Source organism: Ahaetulla prasina, chromosome 2 (assembly GCF_028640845.1).
Source record: "Ahaetulla prasina isolate Xishuangbanna chromosome 2, ASM2864084v1, whole genome shotgun sequence".
Lineage (NCBI taxonomy): Eukaryota > Metazoa > Chordata > Lepidosauria > Squamata > Colubridae > Ahaetulla > Ahaetulla prasina.
Window position 1 is genome coordinate 165,599,949 of NC_080540.1, and position 25,152 is coordinate 165,625,100.

At 41.8% G+C, this 25,152-nt stretch overlaps 2 protein-coding genes across 12 annotated transcripts in view; one reads left to right on the top strand and one right to left on the bottom strand.

Moving 5' to 3' along the window:
• The first annotated feature begins 3,691 nt into the window (after positions 1-3,691).
• Positions 3,692-10,784, top strand: LOC131190895 (transcription factor Sp5-like). Its single transcript, XM_058168420.1, has 2 exons — positions 3,692-3,798; positions 9,395-10,784. Exons 1-2 carry the CDS (start codon positions 3,745-3,747, stop codon positions 10,334-10,336), a joined length of 996 nt encoding a protein of 331 aa, XP_058024403.1. The 5' UTR covers positions 3,692-3,744; the 3' UTR covers positions 10,337-10,784.
• A 2,717-nt stretch (positions 10,785-13,501) lies between these two features.
• The window catches only part of ARHGEF25 (Rho guanine nucleotide exchange factor 25), a 104,086-nt gene continuing 92,435 nt past the window's right edge, over positions 13,502-25,152 (bottom strand). For 5 of the 11 annotated variants that reach the window (XM_058168408.1, XM_058168407.1, XM_058168413.1 and 2 more), the window contains 3 exons: positions 23,527-23,747; positions 21,306-21,410; positions 13,504-15,926 (listed from right to left, as the gene is read on the bottom strand). In XM_058168408.1, the coding sequence (XP_058024391.1) occupies positions 15,816-15,926; positions 21,306-21,410; positions 23,527-23,747 (437 nt within the window). In that variant the 3' untranslated portion in view covers positions 13,504-15,815. Of the gene's footprint in view, positions 15,927-21,294; positions 21,411-23,526; positions 23,748-25,152 lie in introns of all 11 variants that reach the window. The other 6 variants (XM_058168412.1, XM_058168414.1, XM_058168411.1 and 3 more) reach the window with 3 other exon arrangements.

A 25,152-nucleotide genomic window follows, 5' to 3' on the forward strand; every position in this document is an offset into this window, starting at 1 on the left:
CTCAGTCCTGGGCTACTGGCATGATCACATTGTTTTTGATGCATATAAAGCAATAAACACAAAGGGCAACAGAGTGGTTAGGTGGCAAAACTAAAGCTGAATCTGTGAAATTGAGCAGTCTTATCTCTTTCCAGCTAGGAAATTATTGCAGGTTCGAGCCCGGCCCAAGGTTGACTCAGCCTTCCATCCTTTATAAGGTAGGTAAAATGAGGACCCAGATTGTTGGGGGGGCAATAAGTTGACTTTGTAAAAGTATACAAATAGAATGAGACTATTGCCTTATACACTGTAAGCCGCCCTGAGTCTTCGGAGAAGGGCGGGGTATAAATGTAAACAAAAAAAAAAAAAAAAAGTACAGAGTACCATGATTTCCTACTTAGCAACCACCACTTTGCTTAGCAGAGTTGTGGGCCTTATTTAAGATTGGTAAGTGAGGGCTATTGTGCTCACGGGCCTCTGTGGCTCCGACTGGTAAGACAGTCTGTTATTAACAGCAGCTGTTTGCAATTACTGCAGGTTCAAGCCCCACTAGGCCCAAGGTCGACTCAGCCTTCCATCCTTTATAAGGTAGGTAAAATGAGGACCCAGATTGTTGGGGGCAATAAGTTGACTTTGTATATAATATACAAATGGATGAAGACTATTGCTTGACACAGTGTAAGCTGCCCTGAGTCTTCGGAGAAGGGCGGGATATAAATGCAACTAAAAATAAAAAATAAAATAAAATAAATATAGTCATAAGCATAAACAATCTGCATTTGGCAATGAATTTCAATTGGAGAGACTTCTTTGACAGTCAAAAATTCAATTACAAGGCATTGCTTAGAGTAGATTAATATTCATTAAAAGCTTCCATTGCACAATAGCAACATGATCTTTTTCAGAGCAACTTCCCACTAACTGAAGTGGAAGAACAGAAGCTAAAGAACACACCAGAGCACCTAATGCATCAACACTGCCACCTATTGGCAATTTATGACATTGGTGGCATTAATTTTCATTCATCCCTATTAGATTGGATGCTTGTGTTCTCAACAGTGTGAAAATCAGCAGATATTGAGAAATGAACTGGGATTGTAGCTGCCAACTAGGGCAACCATACATGGGTTGTACAACTCTAGACGACCACTAGGTGTGGCAAAGTGATATAGCAAACTCCCTCTCCTATATTTATCAGTGATCCGCATGTTTGAAGGCTGGATAAGGTAATCCTATTCTTTGGCAGGTGCCATTCATTCAGTTTCTGCCTATCTCAACATTTTCCTTATAGATAGAAACTGTGTATACAGAGCCAGTTCAGTCTAGTGGTTCAGATGCTGGCCTAGAAACTAGGAGAGGGTGAGTTTTAAACCTCCCTTAGATATGAAATCCAGCTAGGTAACTTTGGGCTAGTTGTTCTCTTTGCTAGTTGCTCAGCCCAACCCACCTCACAGGGTTGTTGTTATGGGGAAAATAGGAAGCAAGAATATTAGGTATGTTCACTAGCTTGAGTTGACTATTTTAAAAAGCAGAACAAAAATGTAATAATAAAAATGCCAAATTCCAATCTAAAAATCTGACTGTTATCTCTTCTTGATAAAAAGACCAAAAAAACACACCAACATCTGGAGTAATTAATGTGGCAGTCAGTACCTGGACACAGCAGAATAGAAGAGAAAAAAGTGGAGAAAAACCACAAAACACAAAGACCTGCAAATAGATATGGAATGACAGGGGCAAGAGAAAGCACAGCTAGTACCAATAGTAATAGACACCTTGGGTACAATCCCCATCTGGAGCACCAATTGAACACCATCAGTCTTGGCAAAATGACCATTAGTCAATTGCAAAAGGCAGCTTTATTTGGAACAGCTTACATCCTGTGACAATACCTTTAACACCACCGAACAACATCTGCCTATTCCAAGTCCTTGGGAAGGACTCAATGGGTGGATAAAAATGCCAAATCCAGTCCAAACATCTGGTTGACTGTGCCATGAACAATCATCATCATCATTATCATCTTCATACAGAACTTAAGCGTTTATAAATCAGGTTTACTGAAGACTGTAAGCCAGAGGCTGATAAAAGCATGGTTGAAGTGACAAGTGACTCACACATTATAGTCAGGGGTTTACAAATCAAATAGTTAGCTTAATACACTAAGCTTGTGATGGCTTATCCGTGGATTCTGCATAAATGATGATCAGGAACACTCCATCATGATCTCTCTACCTTCCCAACTCTTACTCAAAAGACAATCACTTGGAACATCTGCTTATTCTGGAGGCAACTGGACTTCTTGTTTTTCCCTTTGAAGTTTGGTGTGTCATTCAAGAAGCTTCTTCAGTTCTGACAGGACAGTGGGGAAGAAGCTTCAGTGTCCGAGCTGAAGCAGCTTCTTGGATGAGAAGCCAAACAGTTGCCTCCAGAATAAGCACACCTTTGGGACAACCATGATCTGGATCAGGGATCCCCAACCTTTCGGACCTCAGGGACCACTAAATTTTAAATCTTGTGGACCACTAATATGATCTGCCTAATGATCGGCTGGGTGGGCGTGGGTAGGTGGTCATGTGATTGGGTGGGCATGGCCAACTCGATGTCACGTCGAGGGGAGCCTCACCAGCCTGTACACACCCCTCCCCTCTCAGCTACTCCTTGCCTCCCCACCCGGCTCCTTAGGCCCCTACAGGAAGCAGTTGGAGCTAAGCAGCCACCATGAGAAAGAGTTGGCAAAACAGCTCAGTTCAAATTGGATCTGGTTGAGAAAGAGGCTCAGCAGAAGCACCTCACTGAGGACTATGAGCATAGGCTTTCCAAGCAGAGAGAAGACCTGCGGGAGTGCAAGGCCAGGTGCTGGCGCCTGGAGGCTCAGCGGGCTGAGATTCTCAGCCAATTTCAGGCCATGATGCAGTCCCACTGGAACAAGGTCCTCCGGTTCTTTGCCACTTCCTTCCAGCCTTCACCCAAAGCCCCACACCAGGAGGCTGAAGCAGACCCCAAGTCGGAATTTCTGGCCCCCTCCGACCCGCACAAAAAGACCTCGAAGGGGAGACTCTCTGCAGCAACACAAACATTCATTGTACGTATCTGTCCCAGGGGCCGGAGTTGAGGACCCCTGATTTAGTGCAATATAAAAATGCAAATAATTTTTTCTGCAGATCCCTGGTCCAGGGATCACCAGTGGGTGACCGCTGACCTGGATGACTGAGAATCTCTCCACAAAATCACTTGGGAGAGGCTGCCCCCGTGTTGGGAGCTATGCGAGGACTCCAGGAGGAATCGGGGCGACTGCGCTGAGGCATGGGACCCGTCTACAGCCGCTCTCGGCCTCCGCACAGCCCTTTCTTAAAGAGATAAAAGGAGCAGCCCGGGTCTCTTGATCGCACGCAAGCCCAATCAAGGCCTTTTGCATCCGTAACAAGCGGCCCAGCGGGGGAGCCCGGCCCTTAAAGGCGATCTAGCCAGGCCCCTCTTTGAAATCGCTCAATCTATTTTAATGATTGGTTCGCTCGGGCGACATCAAAGGCGCCTCCAATCGCCACTCCTGATAGGCTGACGGGGAGCCAAAATCAAAGTGTTGGGAAAGGGGAGGAGGGAGGGGAGTTTGAGCGCAGGAGGCGAAAGATGCAGGTTGGGGAGGCAGGGGGACTTTTCGCATAGAGAGGGGAAGCGAAGCAGGTGGCCACTTCGGGGCTTCCAGGCTCTCGGCTGAGTTTAGGAGTCCTATCCGGGGATAGAGCTGGAGGACCCCCGATCCCAATGGCAACTTTGGCGGTGCCCAACTCCGCGAACCACTTCGCCTCTTTTCTGCAGGTAGGAAGAAGCTCCCCGGGTTAGAAGTGGCGTGGGTGGACAAACCCCCCCCCCATCTAGATACGCCTGGAGGGCGAACTTTCCTTCGGGGGTCTTTAACCTGGGGTGGGGATGTGTGTGTGCAATTCAGTAAGTGAAGATTTTCCTGCTGCGGAGATTCAGCAGTTGGGGGAGAAACTTCACCTGTTGATTGTTCAGCCTGTTCGTTCGGCTGCTAAACTACCCGACCGGAGCGCCGGTTTTGCTGTGGAAGGAACGGGGGAAACGCGCGCCAACGTTTTCCTGGAAATCCTGCGACGTTTCTGTTGATATGGAAATCCCATTAACTCTCAAGGAGGCTTCCTCTTGCATTCGCATAAATGTGATAATCCCCAGAGGAACTCTGGAGTAAGGCAGCCTTGCCTTGAAGGGATGAGGGTGCAGACATATCATTATTCTTTATTAAGGTGAAATGAAACTTAAAAAAAAAAAGAAACGACAAAGTCATAATTGGCAACCAAGTAATTATAGCACTTTTGATGTGTGTCTCCCCCCTAATTTGACATTCTGTAAGAGATTGTGGAGTTACAGATGTGTAAATTCTGAGGATATGCAGCTGTTCTTGATTATAAGGCAAATTATCTTTTAGATTTACTAAAATAGAATAGAATAGAATTTTTTATTGGCCAAGTGTGATTGGACACACAAGGAATTTGTCTTGGTGCATATACTCTCAGTGTACATAAAAGAAAAGATACGTTCATCAAGGTACAACACTATCATTAAGTCATAAGGTACAAATTTAACACTTAATGATAGTTATAGAGTACAAATTTAACACTTAAATTTAAAGGACTGTTAGTCTCTGAATTTTCCATGTGTTTAACCACATCTGCTTTCCTTCTTCCTTATCTTCCACTAAGGTTTCAGTACTGAAACCTGCACTCTCATTTTAAGGAATAGCTAAGCAAGGACTCTGAGGGAGAGAAGTGGATTTCACCTGCTGTGTTCAAGCTCTGTTAAATTGCTCCTGAACTGTAAGGAACAAATGGGTGCAAAGGAATAGGAAATGTACTAGAAGGATGCTAACTTTGGACTGTAGTGAGTCGGCTGAGATGCTAAAGGAAAGGAAAGGATAATCAATCCTAACTGCAGGTGATTTTTTTTTTTAGCAGGTGAGCTCCGCTGAGATTTAGATAGCAAAAACATTTTGAAAAGTGAGGAAGGTCCTTTGTGTCTCTAAAGAAACAAAAGTTGACATCTGTGGTATTAATTTGGGGTACAGACATTTTAAGGGATTAAGTTGGGGGCAGAATTGTGTTTATTTTGAATGAAAACATTACTTTTTAATTATATATTGGTTGTACGACTCCTGGAATGTACATTTATAGTGTGCTATTTTTTTGTTTATGGGTATTATACTTATTTTAAATGTCTAATGAAAGTATTGCATTTTTTGATTTTATTCTGCGAAATGAGTATATTATATACATTGTAGAAGGTGGAAAATAGATCCTACTGTGCTTTGTTCAGTGCCAGGAAGACTATTCAGAAATAGACTACAACTTGGTAGTGTAGCTTTACTTGGAAATGGTTGCAAATTCAGTTCCCTCATGTCTCCTAATGAAAAGCTACAGTAGATACTGAATTATTGGAAAAAAATTGCCTAAGACCTGATAAGCCTTTGCAATTGAGCTAATTCTAGCTAGAAGGCAACACTTTGAGTAGGGAAATGTGACATTTTAATGCTTATTGAGGCAAATTTAAAAAGTCACAACAACCCTTTAAGCCATTCATTAGGAAAAAAATTGTCTAATTTCCTATATCCTAACCACAGGCCTAATACTGTAGATCATTACTGTCACCAATGTTTAGTTGTAGAGTGTCCCCATGTATCCAGTTGCACAATTCCCTGATTGACTCTGAATTTGCCTTTACCCATAATATTGGCTTATTTTGTGGGGGTAAGGCAACATTTCTTCTGGCTCCTCACCAATTTATTTAAAACCAGAACAAAGCCTGGGCTTCTCTCCTTCTTCTGTTGGCTTGACTCTTGCTTCACCAACCTTCCAGCTCTTAGATGTAAACAAGCTCTTATCTGCTGCAGTCTATTTATTGCAAGGAAGGGAACTTGAACAAAGAACCTTCTTAATCCTTCAGTTTCTAGTCAGTTTTACACTCTTCTGTTTACAAAACCAACCCTTCCCCCACAAACTGCTTGAGAATATTTTCCATGCTAATAGAAGTAGCAGGCACAGAATTCCTACCTCAGACTGCCTTTCGACATTCACTTTTTCTCCACATCTTTCCACGTGTATAAAGAGAGAGAGAAGGAGATTTTTATACATCCTCATTTGATCTCATTTGTGAAAAGTGGTCCGGCTGTAAGAATGCCGCTATGTTATTTTTCTGGGATCACAGCTAATAGAATAGAATAGAATAGAATTTTTTATTGGCCAAGTGTGATTGGACACACAAGGAATTTGTCTTTGGTGCAAATGCTCTCAGTGTACATAAAAGAAAAGATACCTTCATCAATAGTCATAGGGTACAAATAAGCAATCAGGAAACAATAATAAGGGCTTTTAAAGTAAGGAATGGCATGGCTCCTTCACGGCAGGGAATTCTCCCAGAAACTGCAAATGACCAGCTTAAAATATATTCTTTAAAAAGTGCTGGTCATTCTCCTAACTCTTTCTGCTATAGGATATTCATTGTTTCAAGAGCTGTGGCAATTCAGGTGATGGACACAGCTTAAGTTCCGTTCTCAAAACTCTCCTGTTGATCAGATGGATAAAACCTTTATTTATTAGTTGGAGCATTTCCTGCCTGTTTGCAACTTTTCAAGAGTGGCCTGTGGAACAGGTTCCACTGAATTCAAAATGACCTCCTTGCTAGGAGGAATGTATAGCAATGATGCTTTAATACAGGTTTGAAAAAGTTACAAAAGAGATATTTCCAACTTTTCATACACATACTCCTCCATTAAAAGGTGGCACCTAATTGAAGCATATTCAACTTTTAAATTCCTATCAGTGATTCTTGTTCTTTTTTTCTTTTTCTTTTGGTTCTCTCTCGCAATCTATGCCTTTACTATACGTTTTCATTAGGAAATAGTCCAGTGACTTTGGTTTTATTAAAGAGAATTAGCAAGCTTTTCTTTCTGGCCATGTACAGAGTTTCGCATGGGGTTTGAACTGGAAACTAAGGGAAACGTTTAAACAAAACAAGGGTTTGTGAGCAAGATGACTTTTAAAATTATTTTTCAATAAATATATTTCAAATAAATGTTATGACATGAAATCAAGTGACCAATGAAGTTCATAGTAAAGTAGCATCTTGATTTGGGGGGATGACAAAATGAAAAACGCGGTAACCAGTCCTGCGCACACACAATTGTCTTTGCAATTGCTCAAAAGTTCCAATGACTTTAAAATGTTTCACTCACTTCATAATTCCAAATATAATGCAATTAAAGCTACTCCAGGAAGGCCAATATAACAAGAATGGGACTAGAAGCCAGTAGATTCTGAATGAGATTGTATAACTGCCATCATCACTGGTCATGCTGCCTGACACTGGTGGGAGTTAGAATTCCTCATCCTGTTGTTCCTACTTGATGGTGATTAACTCTAAAGTTTCACCACTATTTTTCCAAATATTTTTGAAGGTAATACAAAATGATCCTAGGATCGACTTTGTTTTTAAACCCAGAGTGATGCAGCTACATCATCTCATGAAATGACAAATAGGTGTTCTCTTTTTTTATTCTAAAATAGCTGCAGGTGACATTCCTGTCTGGATTTCCATCTTTTTCCAGTTCAAATAGCTGTTGATTTACATCTGGTTGCTTAATGGCCATTTGAAATTACAACCTACTTGGGAAAGGGAGCTTATTACCCAGATCCAAAATGTTGACAATCACTTCTTGCTGTGGTGAAGTGACCTTATTTGAGTGCTCAGCAACATTTACAGCCATTTGTACCGTCCCAACCACATTTTACAACAGTTGTCAAAAATCAGCACTTCTAGTTTCTATTAAAACTGCACTATAGTGAACAATGGGTTCATTTTATGACTGCAGTGTTCACTGCAAAAGACACAATCATGTGTCCATTTCCGTTTTATGACTGTTACAACTTACAGCTGTAATGGGCAAGCTCCATTACAGTCCTAACTTGAGGACTATCTGTCAGGATTTACATTCAGTCAGGATTTATGAGTAGAGACTTCCTGCTTAATTGAAATGCTTCTAGGATTCTGTCTCCTCTGCTTTTTTTTTTTCTTCTTAAATATATTTCAACACTAAAAGATCAAAGCGGCATAATGGGAAGAGTTTAAAACAAAATTGGGACACAGAAACAAAAAACAGCAAAAACCATGCCAAAGAGAGACTATCAGTACCTACAATACTAGGCCTGGACAGGTCCTCACAGTAGGATAAAATGTGCCTTCTACACTTCTGAGAAGTGGCATCAGCTTAAAGCCTTTTCACCACATCAAATCAGCTGCTTTGCATTCGGATCTTTCCCCCAAGCACAACCTCAGGCAATGAAAAATGGCTTGCAGATCTTTTGACAGGCTTTTAACTTGAAGGCATAAAAGTATTGCTCTGAAGTGGATTTCCAGTGATTGGAACCAAAGCAGCTTCATAAATTGGCCCTGCCTCACCCAGCCCTCCTTATTATATTTGTCTTTTTAAAAAAAAGATACAAAGGTTTGAAAACCGATAGATAATATTCCTGTCCAAGAACATTTGTATAATGCTGTTGCTTAAGTTATAACAACAGCAAGTATTTATTGAAACATCTTTAAATATCAATATTTGTCAAAATTCTAAAATTTCCAGAGTCCATAATGACTCTGGGTAGCATATATTAATAATTTAAAAAAAAATATAACCAACAAAAAAAAGTGGTCAACATGTAGAGTTAAAATTCTAAGATGAATGGGATGACATCTATCTATACTTATTTAGTGTCATTCAAAAATATCTTTTTTTTTCCTCAATAGTTAGCCACACAGTTATATTATATTGAGGGATGGGGAACAGTTGGTTTGAATCTTATCTCAATAGGAGCCTAACAGAATTTGGCAACATACAGAAGATTGAGTCCCTTTGATCAGAAAGCAGAAATTGTGTGTAGAAAGTATCAGATACCAAATTAGGGCTTAGTGTAAACTAGACCTGGTCTTCCAACTCAAGTGGTTCTTGTTCTTCCTCTAAAGAGTGAGATGAAGTGATCTGCTGACCAACATACGTTGGTATGTTGGTCAGAACAAGCATTTTGAGAAAACTGCTTCTGTGTTTACAGACTATGAGAGATGTTTGGTCCAATTTCCATTGCAGATAATGGCAATTTAAGACTTCAATGAAACATCACTCACAGAGCCAAAGTAAAGATCTATGCATGACAGGGGAGGAGGATAAAATAGCCTCACATTTAGTAACCTTAGCATGGCAGGCAAAGTTAGTCAGAGGATGTATGCAAAGTGCAAGATTTAGCAAGGTGCTACAGAAGATGACTTGCTTGGACAGAGTTTGAGTAGGGGTTGGTTAAGGATTTGGGATGATTAACATCTACACTCTCACTCAGTCTTTTTTGCTCTGCTTCAGGACCGCTCTCCCAGCTCATCTCCAGAGGACATCACTGTCAACTATCCCACCTTGGCCTTCCGAGCAGCACCTCCACTTCCCTGTTCCTCAGCCAGCTCACCAGGGTCTTATGAATCCGTGGGGATGTTTCAACTCTGGAGCAATGAGGTGCCATCACGCTCTCACACAACCATGGCATTTGGACGACCCAAGATGCCATATCATGAGCAGATGATGGCCAACAATTGCGGTGTCTCAGCCCATGAACTGCCACTGACACCGCCAGCTGAGGCCATCTACTCCTTGGAGTGGTCACCTGTCAAGATGTTGGCACCCACAGTGCACCCGTCGTATACTTTCCCAGAAGCCCAGGACTCCTCCAGTTTTCTTCAAGGCCCATGGCCTTTGGGTCCAGCTATCCCTCCCGGCCCCTCCTCCACCGATGATGCCCCTTGGTGGACTCTGCAGCAGCCAAGCAATTTCTCTCTGGGACATCCACTAGTTCTCAGTCCCCAGCCTCCCCTTGCGCCCTTCCTGCAGAGCCCTCCCAAAGGGCTGTTGGGTACGGCTCGCCGCTGTCGTCGCTGTAAATGCCCCAATTGCCAGGGAGCCAGCAGGTCCCACGAGGAGCCAGGGAGGAAGAAGCAACATGTCTGCCATCTGCCAGGGTGTGGCAAGGTCTATGGCAAAACCTCTCACTTGAAGGCCCACCTCCGCTGGCATGCAGGAGAGCGCCCCTTCATTTGCTCCTGGCTGTACTGTGGGAAGAGCTTCACTCGCTCGGATGAGCTGCAAAGGCACCTTCGGACGCACACGGGGGAGAAGCGTTTTGGCTGCCAGCTGTGCCCCAAGAGATTTATGCGGAGTGACCACCTAGCAAAGCACGTCAAGACCCACCAGGGAAAGCGGGTGCGGAATGTGGCTGTTGTGACAGCAGCCGCAGTGGGCATCAAGCGAGAGTGATGTTAAACAAAGAGGCCTAAAAAGAGCAGAGATGAGGTCAAGGAAGCAAGGCTACAGCAGGGTTACGGTATCTGGGCTGCAAAAATCTGGACAGCCCCCGGATAGCAGCAAAGAAATGGGTTGTTTTATATACTTTTGCTACCGTCTTACTGATTTGGAGCCCTTGCTGTGGTGCAACTGAATTCATTTTACACCCAACACTAATTTTGCCGTGTCATCTTGTTTTTCCCAAGAGCCTGGCAACTATAGATCAATGGGATCCCATGAAATCTCAGTCAGAAAATCCTGCCAATGTTGCCTAGCAAGAATGAATTATTACTAGGTCCATTGAAGTCAATAGTGATGCCTGAGCCCCCTCAATTCCATTGGTATAAAAACAGGAGCAGGCAGATAATTATTTTGTGTCAAGAGGCCATATAAGTAGTACATCGTGGCCTCTATGGGACTAAATGGCTGACAGGTCACAAAACTTCTATTTCTGAAAGGCAAATTGGTGACTTGCTCCCCACCACTACTTCAAATCTCCCCTCCCTCACCTTATGTTCCTTACAGCTCTAGATTGCTTTTGGGAAGAGTGGTGATGTTCTTTTATCTAGGCTCAAGAGTACATTTCTTACAGAAAACTGGGTTGCAATGCAAAGTATTTTTATTTTCTAAATGTGGTTATTAGACCTGAAGGCAGTCTTGGGAAATAAAAAAGACTAGCGCTTTGCTTTGCGGCATGTCAATTTCCAACCAGCTATTTGAATTTTATTTTAAAACAGTGTCAAAATATTAATGACATATTGGATAAGGAGCTTAAATGGTAATCAGGGAAGTGTCCACAGAAACAATGAAATGCATGCATTGAATGGAAGTTAATAGGAAATTAATGCCCTGGGTTACCTTGAGAGTTGGAAGCAAGTACGAAACAAGAGTTGACCCACGTAGATGAATCTACATACGGGTACTATAAAAGCTCTTGTATCTGATTGTTTGTAACCTTCAACTGGATGAAACGGTGCATCACGGGGCAACCGTTTTTGAATCAATGCATCTCAAATGAGAGAATGCGGCCAAAATCTGGAATCCATGACTCCTGATTGAAATGTGGTAAAGTTGTGGCCCTTTCAGTGCTGCCGCACTGCCAAAGTTTGCTGCAGCCAACCATGATCATCATTTCCAATGCTCCTTCCAACTTTCTACAAGAAAAATCAGTGGGGAAGCTGTCAGGAAGTGGGAAATAGCTCTTACTCCCACTGCCTTTTTTTTTGCCTGCCAATAATCATCCGGTTTCTCCGTTAGGTAAGGAAGTATCTCTGAAACAATGAGCCAATGCAGCATGGGTTGTCTAGTACACTTTTAAATAAATTCTCATATAAAATAAAGTCCCCTTTGAGTCAAGTGTGATTTCTAGGGACTTGACAAACACATCGATTTGTAAGCGGGTCTCCTAACTACTTTCTGGGGTGTTTTTTGACTTTGCCGTTTCACTTACAGTCATGAGGTTCCAAGTGATCTCCCATCCAAATATTCACAGAAGACAATCCCACTTCTGAACCTAGATAAGGTCTGCTAAGAGCAGTCTCCATTCATTTACAGAAAGATATGAGAACACGGGCAAGTCCAAAGACTCCATAAGAGTATTTCCACAGTCAAAACTGGTATGGGGAAGCATAAATATACAATACTTGAGCAATTGCAAGTCCAGGGGTGAAATCCAGCAGGTTCTGGAGAACCGGTAGCAGAAATTTTGAGCAATTCAGAGAACCGGCAAATACCACCTCTGGCTGGCCCCAGAGTGGGGTGGGAATGGAGATTTTGCAATAGCCTTTTCCCAGGAGTGGGGAGGGAATGGGGATTTTGCAGTATCCTTCCCTGCCATGCCCACCAAGCCCTGCCCCACCCATAGAACCGGTAGTAAAAAAAATGGATTTCACCACTGGGCAAGTCACAAAGTAATATGTTGCTATTACCTCCATCACCACCTTGGCCCCTGCTCTCCATAGCACTGAAAGAAAACCTAGCATCTAAATCAGTTTTTTCCCCTATTCTCTATCCTACTGCTGCTCAATCTTGCCGGTTTGTGTAGACGTCAATTTCCAGAATTCCTCAGATTTAGAGAACTCTGGGACTTGTAAGTCCACAGGTCTTAAAAAGTTGCCCACCTTGAGAAATAACTGCTGTGTCCTATATCTTTGATGTTGGCATCACAGGTTTTGAATTATTTTTGCAGTTCATCAAACAACATAGTTTGAATTCCTTAAAACACGTTTTGTGCTAGAAGTTGTAAGAGGATTAAGAAATTAGAGGGTGCAGCCCTCCCTCGATATACAGACTGTTTTGCTTTTTTCTTGGGTCATTTCATAAAAAAAATAAGAATTTACAGATCAGTTTAAAATTACCCGATGAATAAATTTATGCTAACCCAGCGTTCCCCATTTTGCTGTGATTTAAGAAAGCAAACCAATATATGCAATGAAAAGGACTCCACAAGCTAGTGTGAAGCTGCGAATGCCAAAATTCATATGCTTGTGAACATGAATATACGCATCCTCATGCTAATGACTGAAAATTCAGACATGGCCTTCTCGTTGATATGCTAGTTTCATCTCTGCAGTATCTCCTTCCCCTCCTCCCCTGCCCTCAGGTAGAAGCACTCAAAACCTTTGATTCCAGTGTCTGCAATTAGTAACAAAAATGTCCAGGAACATTTTTAACCAATTCATTTGCTGCTTCTGCGATATTAAGTGATGAAAGGTTGAGGGTGTAGGAATTTAGCACACAAGGGCAAATCTATCTTTCAATGAAAACACAGAAATAAAGATGAAACACCCTAGTGGTGTATCCCCTTTTGTCATATTTCAGACTGTGGAATTTATAACTCTCTTGGGTTGGGGTTCCTCTGTGCATGAATCCACTACCACACGTACAGTCAAAAATGTCCATCTTTGACTGGTGGGAAAGCTAATGTGGCTTGGTGCCTTGTCTTCATGGGAATGTCTACAGCAAAATTGTGCTTAAGAGGAAGGAAAAAAACGCTAATCTATATGTAACCTTGGACTACACACACACTTTAATGAGGGGTCCTTGGTGCTGTCTGAGCTTGTTTTCTCACAGATGTTCCATTACCCAAACTAGGTAACATCATCAGTGCACAACCAAGCTCAGAGAGCACCAAGGACTCATTTCAACCCCAAGTTGCAAATATTCTCCTTTATTGATGCACATCTGAATTCCAGCTTAAAAAATGCACACCCAGCTCAGAACCATATGGAAACAGTGAACTGGTAGCTGATTCTTCCTTCCCCAAATGTCTTGAGACACTCACCTCTTCTTTTCGTGAGAAGAACAGTCTACTAGGGAATGAAACTGAGAAGATGCAAGTTTGTTCTCCAATGGAAAGGCAGATCCTTTCACGCTGCCTTCAGCTCTACTTGAGATAATCTTGCAAGCACACTACTGCTGTCAGTTCCTTTGTGACCGACCACTCCAAAGGGCTCTGTTCCTCCTCTTAATTGCCACGGAAACCCATCATCACCTTTGTGTCCATGGGGCTATTGCTGCTACATCACAATGGGGTCTTTAACACAATTAGCCCCACAGTGGAATCTTTGAGAGAAGAGTCAGCTGGTGTTTTAACCAAGATGGATGCGTGACTGCATACATTTATGAGTTGCTCTAGTCTTTGAGATACCTTGTGGGTAAATTATGAATATACATTGGTATTCTTTTGCCTGTAGCATGCCCCCCCCCCCAAAAAAAGGATACAGCAGTAATAACTCATCCAGATGTGGCATGTTGGGCGAAGCAAGTGTCAAGCCCCCACCTCCAGGGATTGGACTGAAGACCATAAAAGACCTGTTTTCAATACCAGCCAAGCTGTATGCCAGCAAAAGGGCATTACCCTCAGAGGTGAAACCTCCTGAAGCAAGTTTGGTAGACCCACATCATTTCTTTCTTGGACAACAATGGAATGTATCATCTAGGCATTGCTCAGATAACAAGTATTCGGGGGAGGGGGGTACAATTCTCTTATAGTTTGCCTAGTATTTTGCTTTTCTGCTTTTTTTAAAAAAATGTATTAATATTAGTATTTATTGTCCTTAAATGTTGGTGGAGCTATATATTTTTTTCTATGATTGCTTCCAGTTGTTTTTCATACTTTTTTTTAAAGGTAATTTTGGAAGGATCTACAGAAATAAAAATTTCTAGTTTTCATCTTCCTAGATAGAAATGTTGGGGTTTTTTTTAACAAGAGGCACTTTTTGAACTTAATACCTGATGAATGGGATGGCTGATACTCCTCTCACTTGCAAATTTTAGAGGAAACAAATGCAAAAACTGCTTAATTGAAAATAACCTTTTTCTTTGTTTCATAAAGAATGCTTCTGACCACTATCAGGATCAACTTGTAAGCAGAGCTGCCTCTGTCAAAATAGGCTGTGTGGCCTTTGAAGTGTAAAAGAACCAAGCTTCTTTCATTTATATCTCTGAGACTGTTGTTAAAAGGGGATTGACAGGAGAAATCCCCTTTCCCAACCCTTTGCTCTCAGGAATTAAGTTAAATCCTATTAATTCAGGATTTATAGATAGGAAGTTTTCCTTGATCCTTCCATACTGATGTTAATTGACAAATCTTGCACACTAATACAGTAGATAGCCCTTGAGCTGGGATGCAAGGATGTGCCAGTGACAGCAAAAATGGATTAATAGCTGATAAATCTGGAGAATCAAACCAAGATCTCATTTTTTTAAGAATGTAGTAGCTACATTCACACCTTCCTATTTCCTATGCAGTGATCGTTTTCTCTAATGACCAGGATGATGGATTCTGTAATCTAAATGACGAGGGACTTGGTATTGAGCTAAATAGATGCCTGAATAAAGTATAATTTAAAAGTGGGAAGAGAAGAAAATGTTCTCTTAGTACAGAGAGAATTCAAGACTGCCTTGAAGTTTCCTGCCTAACACTTTAGTGCTCAGTTATGAAGAATTGGAGAAAACAGAGAATTTGACATGTAACCCCACAAGCTCCTCATGAGGAAATGTTACGAAAATCAGCTGTGGAAATCAGCTTTTCGTGATGCCTGTGCAGATTTTGTGTGATGCAATTTACTTCCTTGTTAGTTTTAATTAAAATCTTTATTACAACGAACAAAATATTCTCATTTCACATAATCTAAACCCCTCATCCGAGAGCCCCCCCCACGTATAGTCCCTAGAGCCCCACAGCATGCATATACTGGGGTCTAGGGAAGGGCCTTCAGCAGTATGCTCTAGTCCCAATATGGGGTCCTGCACCCATACGAGGAAGGGGGTGAAGTCTGGGCATTTTGAGCAGGATCAGAGGACAGCAAAACCTCCCATCCTGCTGTTGCTGCACATTTCTCTATCCTCCACAGCAGCCACAGAGAGGGAGGAGGGATGTGGGAAACACGTTAGATATCCCCAGCTGAAGTGCCTGCCTGACAGAGGCTACCATCCTGCAGTCCAAGAGTCACAGCTCATCCTCGTCAAGTTTAGCAAGTTGGGCACTGCCTTGAGGGACATTAATTTCTGGGATCTCAGGATCGGGGAGCAGCGGTCTGGCATCATCTTCAATCAGGACCTAACGGGGACGACAAAGAGATGGTCAACTACAGAAATATATCTGATATAACTGCTATCTGCCAGGTTCATTTGTTGTATTTCAGTAGGTTTAGAAAAAATAATTCGTAAAGCAAAGCAATCCAAATTTCTCCTTAAGGAAAGCTGCACTCTAATCTGCATACATTACGCACAATTTCATTACATTAGAGCACGTGACATGTATTTTTATATCAAGAGCCATGGTGGCGCATTGCAAGCTGACTCTGCCCACTGCCAGGAGTTCGATCCTGACTGCCTCAAGATTGATCCAGCCTTCCAACCCTTCCGAGGTCAGTAAAATGAGGACCCAGATTGTTGGGGATAATAGGCTGCTATTGAAATCTGTCCAGAGAGGGCAGTAAAGCACTATGAAGCAGTATATAAATCTAATTGCCCCAGGTTCAGGACCATCCAATATTTTGTCGTCTCTAAACATATTTCTAGAACATGAAATACCATTTGTTTCCATTCTCACAAAATGGGATTTGATACTATTATTTTAAAATGAGAAATAATTTTTATAGCTATAGGCAAGCTTATTTCACTTATATAGGTGTTTAATTGGTTCACAATTTACCTTCCTTCAGCTAATTATAACATGGACAATAGTGATTCTACTTGCAATGACCTACTCTTTTCTACCAGCTGCTTTCCCAGAACAAGAAATGTATCAGCAGCAACGTCTTCAATATTTACTACACTGATTGTTCAAAAGACAAGGGGACAATTGTGGGCATCACTGCAAGTGCAACTGAAGTCTCTTGAATCTCTTAAACACACAATAAATCCTCTGCAAACTCGAAGGATGATATAGTGGTCAAGAATATCAAACTGAGAGAAGAGAACTCCACATTTAGCAATGTAATTCCTTAGTAAAAGTACTTTACTTTAACACCACTCATGGGATTGTTGTATGAATAATAATTAGATAGCAGCAATGTATGCAACCTCCAGTTCCTTAACAAAAAGGAATTGTAAATGTAAAATCAAGAAACAACTGGGTATCACTTCCCTGACAAAAAAATGTGCAAAACATATTTAAATAATAATATGTAGGGTATACATTTCATTTTACATTATACATATAATAGAGTGAAATGATGGGTATCAAAAGCCCAAGCTATAAACTACTTGCAAGCTGCTTCTTATGTTGCCTGCATCTGCATAACCAATCCATCTTCTACTCCCTTTTCTCCCTCACCTCTTCCCCCCAAACTCACTGCAATTTAATCCTACATCAGTCTGGTCACTCTATGGATCTGATGAAATGAGCTACAGCTCACAAAAACTTACTTTTTTAAATTACATTTGTTCGTCAGAATAGGTGTTAACAGATTCTGGTTCTTTTGTCCAGGAGAGATGACTATGTATGAAATGAGACAGTTGTGTCCAGGAAATTTTTACATAATTCTTAGAAAAGCCATGACATATAATGCCCTCCCATATTTATACACAGATACCCCAACTGAAGAAAATTACAGGTAAATGAGGGGAAAGAAACTGCATGAGAACCTAGTGTGGTTTTAATGGCCAGAAGTTGAGGATATGTTTTATAGAAGTTGCTTCTCTACCTGCCAATTCATAAAGTATGTGTATTGTACTAAGTGGACCTGTGTACAAATATTTCATTTGTTTGTACTCCCCATGCCTGGGCAGTAGAGAAGAAAAAGTTGGAAGAAAAGGGGACAGACTGCCAAAGTTTTTAGTCAAGTCCTTGCCATTCTACTGTGGCATGTGATACAGTAATGAAAAATATTATTTATCATAGTCTGACTTCATAGAAAAGAGAAATGGAATCAGGCAAATGAACTAAATTCTCTTGACAGAAGTGTGTAGCTGCACTTTACCTGGTGGAGACTCATGAGTAGACATATTCCTAAGAATAACATTCCTAGCAGATTGAGATGTCAGTGTTCCAGAAAACCCCAACTCCAATTAAAAACTCCGAGACAAGCATCTTCTCAAAGTTCCCATTTATTAGAGTAGGTATACTGGCACATCTGGGAAAACCCAAATCTGAGAGTTCCGAGTTTTCCCTCAGAAAATCAAAATCCCAAATCCAGCCCCTGAACCCCTTAGTCCATCACATGGCCCAATCACCATCCGTCCCAACCTGAGCCACCACTTCAACCACTCCTCTTCCAGATGCAGGAACACCATGACCTTGACCGAAAACAAGAATGCTATTATGTCTAACTACAATCCCTCTGCTAAATCCCCCCTCCTACTTTCCCAAGCGGAAGAAGGTGGCAGCGTGGAAGCTTCCGGTGTTAATATGGCTTCCAAAGCTAACATGAGATAGATTAATAGGAATAGCACTTATATACCACATAATACCTGAATGTCTTGATCTCTGAGGTAGTCTTTAGTGTCATTTTGACCAGGAAAATTATGGTTGGTTTGATATTTTAAAAATAGCAGACTAATCTCCTGGTGGTTTATACAGAAGCAATTCCTACATATTAAGTTGTCTTGAAACATTATTGTTGTTTAGAGAAGGGTTGGGAGAAGAATAGCAGAGAAAGAAATGGCCCAGGTACTGTCTATTGTTTTTGCATATCATCTAATCTTTTAATCCCCCTAGGTTAATCAGTATTCATAGAAAAATGATTCCATAAGAATAGTCATTCCCTCAATCAGATAATCAGAAATGGTGAATGCTATTTCAGTTCAGCAGGACGTGCAAGTTTCTGGGTTTATCTGCATTCTGGTGGCATAACAACAAACCAGCGAGCATCCATGTTTCATTAGAATGCAACTTTTTGTGGACAACAAAGAGCCTTTCCTGGTAATCATAAGATAATGAGCTTATTGAACTCTATTATGACTGACTATTATGCCTAGTCAGTCTAATTTAATATGTATAGTCTATTTGAATGCATGAAAGTGCAACATCACGCTCCAAGACAGAGTGGCTGTGGATGCCGGCATCCCGGTACAGTCAGCTAAATCCGCGGCTGACCATCGGTGGCGAGTCATTGGCCCCGATGGAGAGGGTGCGCAACTTAGGCGTCCTCCTGGATGAACGGCTGTCTCTAGAAGATCATTTGACGGCCGTCTCCAGGAGAGCGTTCTACCAGGTTCGCCTGGTGCGCCAGTTGCGCCCCTTTCTGGACCGGGAGGCCCTATGCACGGTCACTCACGCCCTCGTGACGTCTCGCCTGGATTACTGCAACGCTCTCTACATGGGGCTTCCCTTGAAGGGCATCCGGAGGCTACAGTTAGTCCAGAATGCGGCTGCGCGGGTGATAGATGGAGCCCCTCGTGGCTCCCGCATAACACCCATCCTGCGCAGGCTGCACTGGCTACCTGTGGCCTTCCGGGTGCGCTTCAAGGTTTTGGTGACCACCTTTAAAGCGCTCCATGGCATAGGGCCGGGTTATCTACGGGACCGCCTACTGCGACCAGATACCTCTCACCGACCCGTGCGCTCTCACAGGGAGGGACTCCTCAGGGTGCCGTCAGCTAGGCAGTGTCGTCTGGCGACGCCCAGGGGAAGGGCCTTCTCTGTGGGGGCTCCCGCCCTCTGGAACGAGCTCCCCCCAGGACTCCGTCAACTTCCGGACCTTCGAACCTTCCGTCGCGAGCTCAAGACACATTTATTCATCTGTGCAGGACTGGCTTAGATTTTAAATTTTACAGGGGTTTTAAATTGATTTTAATATTTATATTTCCATTTTTAATAATAGGGCATTGGAATAAGTTTTTTAAAGATTATTTTAATTTTGTATATTGATGTTTTATATGCCTGTGAACCGCCCTGAGTCCTTTGGGAGATAGGGCGGTATATAAATTTAAATAATAAAATAAAATAAAAATAAAAAATAAGGTGGACTATATAAAGATCAGAAGAAGGTCAAAACATAATTGATGGGTAAAAGCGCTGAGTGAGGACATGAGTTTCCATGATCGAGAACTACTCATGAACAGCTAGATAAATCTGTTTTGTTTTGTAAATGGAAGAATAGGACTACAAATAAGCTTAACATTTCTAAGGGAGACAATTGTTTTGCCCCATTTTACCTTTCTTTGCCAGCATGTTGGAGTGAATCCCTGCAGCTGTTAAGTCAGTCATATGGTTGTTAAGTGAATCTGGATTCCCCGTTGACTTTGCTTGTCAGAAGGTAGCAGAAGCTGATCACATGACCCAAGGACACTGCAACCGTCATAAATATGAGCAAGTTGCCAAGCATCTGAATTTTGATCATGTGATCATGGGGACACTACAATGGTTGTAAGTGTGAAAAACAGCATGTCACTTTTTTCCAGTAGTGTTCTAACTCCGAACAGTCACTAAATGAATGTTTGATAGTTGGTGATTACCAGTGTTCCATGACAAGATTGATAAAAACCAACTCTCCCAAGATCAATATTTTAGGTTATAAGATAGAAGACAAAGGGGGATCTGTGTGTGTAAACTGGGCAAAGTGAGCAAAGGGTGTGTATGTGTGCACACGCATGTGTGAGTGGACATAGCATGCAAGGGTTTTTCTATTCTATAGGTAAATGTAAAGGTTCCCTTTGCACATATGTGCTAGTCATTCACGACTCTAAGGGGCAGTGCTCATCTCCGTTTCAAAGCCGAAGAGCCAGCGCTGTCCGAAGACGTCTCCGTGGTCATGTGGCTGGCATGATTAAATGCCAAAGTCGCATGGAATGCTGTTACCTTCCCACCAAAGGTGGTCCCTATTTTTATTACTTGCATTTTTTACATGCTTTTGAACTACTACTAGCAAAAGCTGGGACAAGTAGCGGGAGCTCACCCTATTACACGCCCCTAGGGATTTGAACCGCTGAACTGCCGACCTTTCGATTGACAAGCTCAGCGTCTTAGCCATGGAGCCACCGCGTCCCTTTCATTTCTATTTCTTTCTATTCTATAGGCAATTATTTTATTTGTTCTTGTTTGCCTTTATCTTTTCCACATTGGGAACTCTTCCTACAGTTTTGGTAGTTATCCGATTACTTATTTATATAACCCCTCTGCTTATGTTAGTTGAGAAAATTGTACTAATCAACAACACGCTGAAACTGAGAAACATATTGAAGGGACAACTGCATTTAAGCTTTGCTTCAATTGTTTATCCTTGCTGTCTGCAGTGATTGTGCTTATCGAGATCCCAAAAGGGGAAGAGAAAGATTCTTTACAATGACCCTCTCCCAAGACAAAACCCTGGTTACATGCCAAAGGCCAGGACCAGTAGGTTCCTACACTCTCTCTCTCTCTCTCTCTCTCTCTCTGTGTGTGCATGCAATTAGAAATGTAAGCTCCAACAAAAGGAAATAATTTTAGAGGGAAAGTCAACAGAACCAGAATAATCTGATCGTTGTGATTATTCTGAACTCACCAAGAACTCACCAATTGCTGGGTTTCTTGCTGAGGGGCACTGGAGAGCTGCATATCAGGTTGCTCAGAAGGTATGTGAGAGGATTCAGGCCCTGGAGAGCTTTGGCTGTGAGATGGCTATAAGTGAAAGGTGGGATGAAGAGAGAAAATTTGGAGAAAAACATAATACCAGAAAAGCAAACCAGAAGCTGAGCATTTTGGCGATGAGCGCACCATTTAGCATTGGATGTAAGAAATGATCCTTAAAGGACATGATGGTTTTCTATGCTGAAGGCATGTTATAGCATTCATACCGTCACTGAAGCCATCATTAATTTAGCACATATTTCGATCTCTCTCAAAATGAGAAGAGTGGATTCCATTAATCTAATATAGCAAATGAATCAACTGATCTCCCAGATTAAAAAAAAAAACAAGCTCCCAAGACTCTCCTTTCTATTACGCCTATATACATATGCACATGAATTTAATATGCATACAAATTTAATAAATAAAAGAACCAAATAGATGTTGAAAAACATATTCCTCTAACAAGCAGCCTCATAATAAATGCACCTGGTTTTTCTACATTAATTAATCTCCTCTAAAATTACCTTTTCTCAGTCCCTCTTGTCTGGTGGGTAAATCAAAACTTTGCTAAATATATATCTTTGCGCGTGCACCAGTGATGAAATCCACTTACTTTCGCTACCGGTTCAGGAACGGGAGGGTACAGGAGCGGTGTGCGCTATGCGCACGCATCTCTTCTGCGCATGCGCAGAAGGTAAAAAACAGGACATAATGATGTCCTGGCAGGTGGGTGGAGCCTCCCGCAACCGGCGCTACTGGTTCGACGAGGCAGATAGAACCAGGTAGATTTCACTGCTGGCGTGCACACATACACCCATACAAACACGTGTGGGTGTGTAAAGATTTTTCCCTTGTGTGTTCAGTGAGTGATACTAAATAATAGTTGCCTAGTAGCAATAGCACTTACTATTTCCACCTGCCCTGTTCTAGTTCTTCTAATATCTCTGCCTCAAGGATGGGCCAAGCAAAAAAATTGGGTTGCTTGGGGCATGGGTTTAACTCACTCGCTCATTAACTCACTCGCTCATTCACTCAAGGATTTTTCCTATTTCTTAACTGCCCATCTTGGGAGACCATGGAAACCCATTCCTTTCATCTGAATAGCCTCTCCTTAAGAAAAGAAAGAAATCATCTCCTCTTAGATTAGCTGGAACAGAGTTAAGAAGTCCTACTCTAGGTCTTCCTCAACCCGATTTCCTTTTCATTTGATTGTGATTCTCCAACCTTCAGCATTTGGATAGAGCAGTTATGATCTATAGGCAGAATAACACATATGCTGTACATACACTTGGCATGGGCTCAGAGTCCTTTGACCAAACTAATGAGTTGTTCTAAATGAAATGATATATGGTAGCCAAATATATTGGTGTTTATTTTCAATATTTTACATAGTATCTTTCAATATGATTATTTCTAGGACAGGAAAGAGCAACGTATTAAGTAAATGGCCCCAGTTCCTCATTATTTGTTGAGCTGCTCTATTAAAAGATGGCCAATAACAACCTCTCCTACCTCTTTTTTTCCATATGATGTTTTTCCATGCATCAATAATGGAAATTTTACAAAACGGCATTGATTAGGAATGAAGCAAGAAACTGTTTTGTCTTTATGGGATATGTTCACAACATATTTCAAGCAACAGACAGGATAGAATTATCTTAATTATGAATTGCCATTTTCATATAATGGTTATTTCAGGCATTCAAATTCTAAGTAGGCTCAGAGCTACTGTTTAATTAAATCAAATGATTACATTGGATGTTAAGCTTTCTTCTCCAAAGTAGAAAATATGTGTCAGCCACACACTCCAGAGGTGGGTTTCAGCAGGTTCTGACTAGTTCTGGAGAACCAGTAGCAAAAATTCTGAGTAGTTTGGAGAACCGGTAGTAAAAATTCTGACTGGCCCCACCCCTATCTATTCTCTGCCTCCCAAGTCCCAGCTGATTGGGAGGAACTGGGGATTTTGCAGTATCCTTCCCCTGGATTGGGGAGGGAAAGGAGATTTTACAGTATCCTTCCCCTGCCACACCCACCTAGCCATGCCACTTCCATCAAGCCACACCCACAAAACTGGTGGTGAAAATTTTTGAAACCCACCACTGACACACACCAAACTGCTATTCTATCTGAGGTGGGAGCCTGACTCATGACCTTCTTGCCTTACCTCGATAGAGGGGAGGGGCTCAGGTGGGGCAGGACCAGGAAGATAAAGGGAAGGCAGAGAGGCATTGTGGGCCTGGAGGCTGGATCCTTTGTTCTGGTCCATGGAGGTTGAGGAGGAGGGCCGGCTAGAGCCCCCTGTCAGTGAGTGGTGCAGAGCCCCTGTTCGTCCAAGGCTGTGGGTTTTGCTCTCCCGACGCTGGTACTCTATGGGCGACTGCAGTGCTGGGAGGGGAGAAAAAAAACAAAACGAACAGACTTTCAACAATGAGGTCAACCAGGTAACATGAAATAATGTACATGCCAAAAAAGAAGTTGTATGGTATTCACCGAGAATAACAACAAACCCTTTCTGAACTAAGAGGTAACTGAGTAAAAGGACTACATGATGATTGGTCTGTCTGAATTAGCCATCACAGATTAGGCTTACCTGTGGCCTAACATCATCTACTGATTCCTCCTCTGGCTAACGTACTGAGGTGGCTACTGGAGAGGGTGGAGACCCTGATCTTAACATCATTTTTGAATAATCACTTTGTAAACTGCTCAGACTCACTTAGGTGAGATGGGTGATATAGAAATTTGATAAAATCTTCAAGAAAGATAGATTTCTAAGAGATTTTAAAAATAGATTTCTTGCTGCTGGCACATTAGGTGAGATCGGGTTTATGAGTGAATTTTGGGGATAAATACGGTATAGTTTAAAATGTCATTGCCCCCAACCCAAAATAACAGAATTCTTAAAAATCTACCCAGATTTATGTTGGTTTCCTCATCTCCTTTCTTCTTCTCCAGTTTCCCCTCTTCTCTGACAAGATGGAAGGTGTCTGTAGCTCTGTCAGCAGTTTGCCCAAATAGGACTGCTGAGTTCTACCATTTTCAATACCTTGGTGAACATTCTACAACAATCTACAAACCAGAGTTATTCTCAAAGCCAAGTTAGCAGCACCATTGCATTCTCCTGTGTCTCCTTCTAATCCTGTCATTCTTTCTTTTCTTTTCTACCTTAGCAGCAATTTCAGTTTTTATTTCTTATCATTGGTTGACGTCACCCAGAGAAACAATTTCCTTTGGAGCAAATGCAATGCTTGCTTTTTTTTCAACTCATGGATTTTCCAAATTCTTCCTTTTTCAAACCATTTTACCCCTTTCTGTAGAAATGGCTTTGATTTTTTTTTCAACTACAACTATAGCTGGCTGGTTTGCCTTTTCAGCATGGCGTTCTATTTTCTTAACAGCAGAAATTGTTGAGCATAATGTTTTTCTTCTCCTGCCTTAGCTAAAGCTTTTATTAATACCTCTGCTATTGAATTAGGTCTGCATGTTCTGCAGCAACCAAAATCACAAGTATTTCTTTTCCCCCCAAGTTTCCAGTTGACAGCTACTTTTTTCTTAACAACAGTTTTTTCCTCAGTTTCTGGTTTTTTGTTTTTTTTAAATGGATTCCTCTAGACAACCTACTTTTTCCTCAGCTTCTGCCCATGTTCTGAATCAGGGATACAATGATCAAGGATATAGCTATTCAACCTAATCCTGTTGTCACCTGATAAGGATTTGAATTGGGACCCAAGATATCCCTTCCTATAATAAATGGTACAAATTGATGCTGAACAGCAGGGATCTCCAACCT

Coding starts and splice junctions, on each gene's coding strand:
- LOC131190895 (XM_058168420.1), top strand. CDS start 3,745: ATGGCAACTTTGGCGGTGCCCAACTCCGCGAACCACTTCGCCTCTTTT. Junction 3,799..9,394: donor ACTTCGCCTCTTTTCTGCAG/GTAGGAAGAAGC, acceptor GCTCTGCTTCAG/GACCGCTCTCCCAGCTCATC.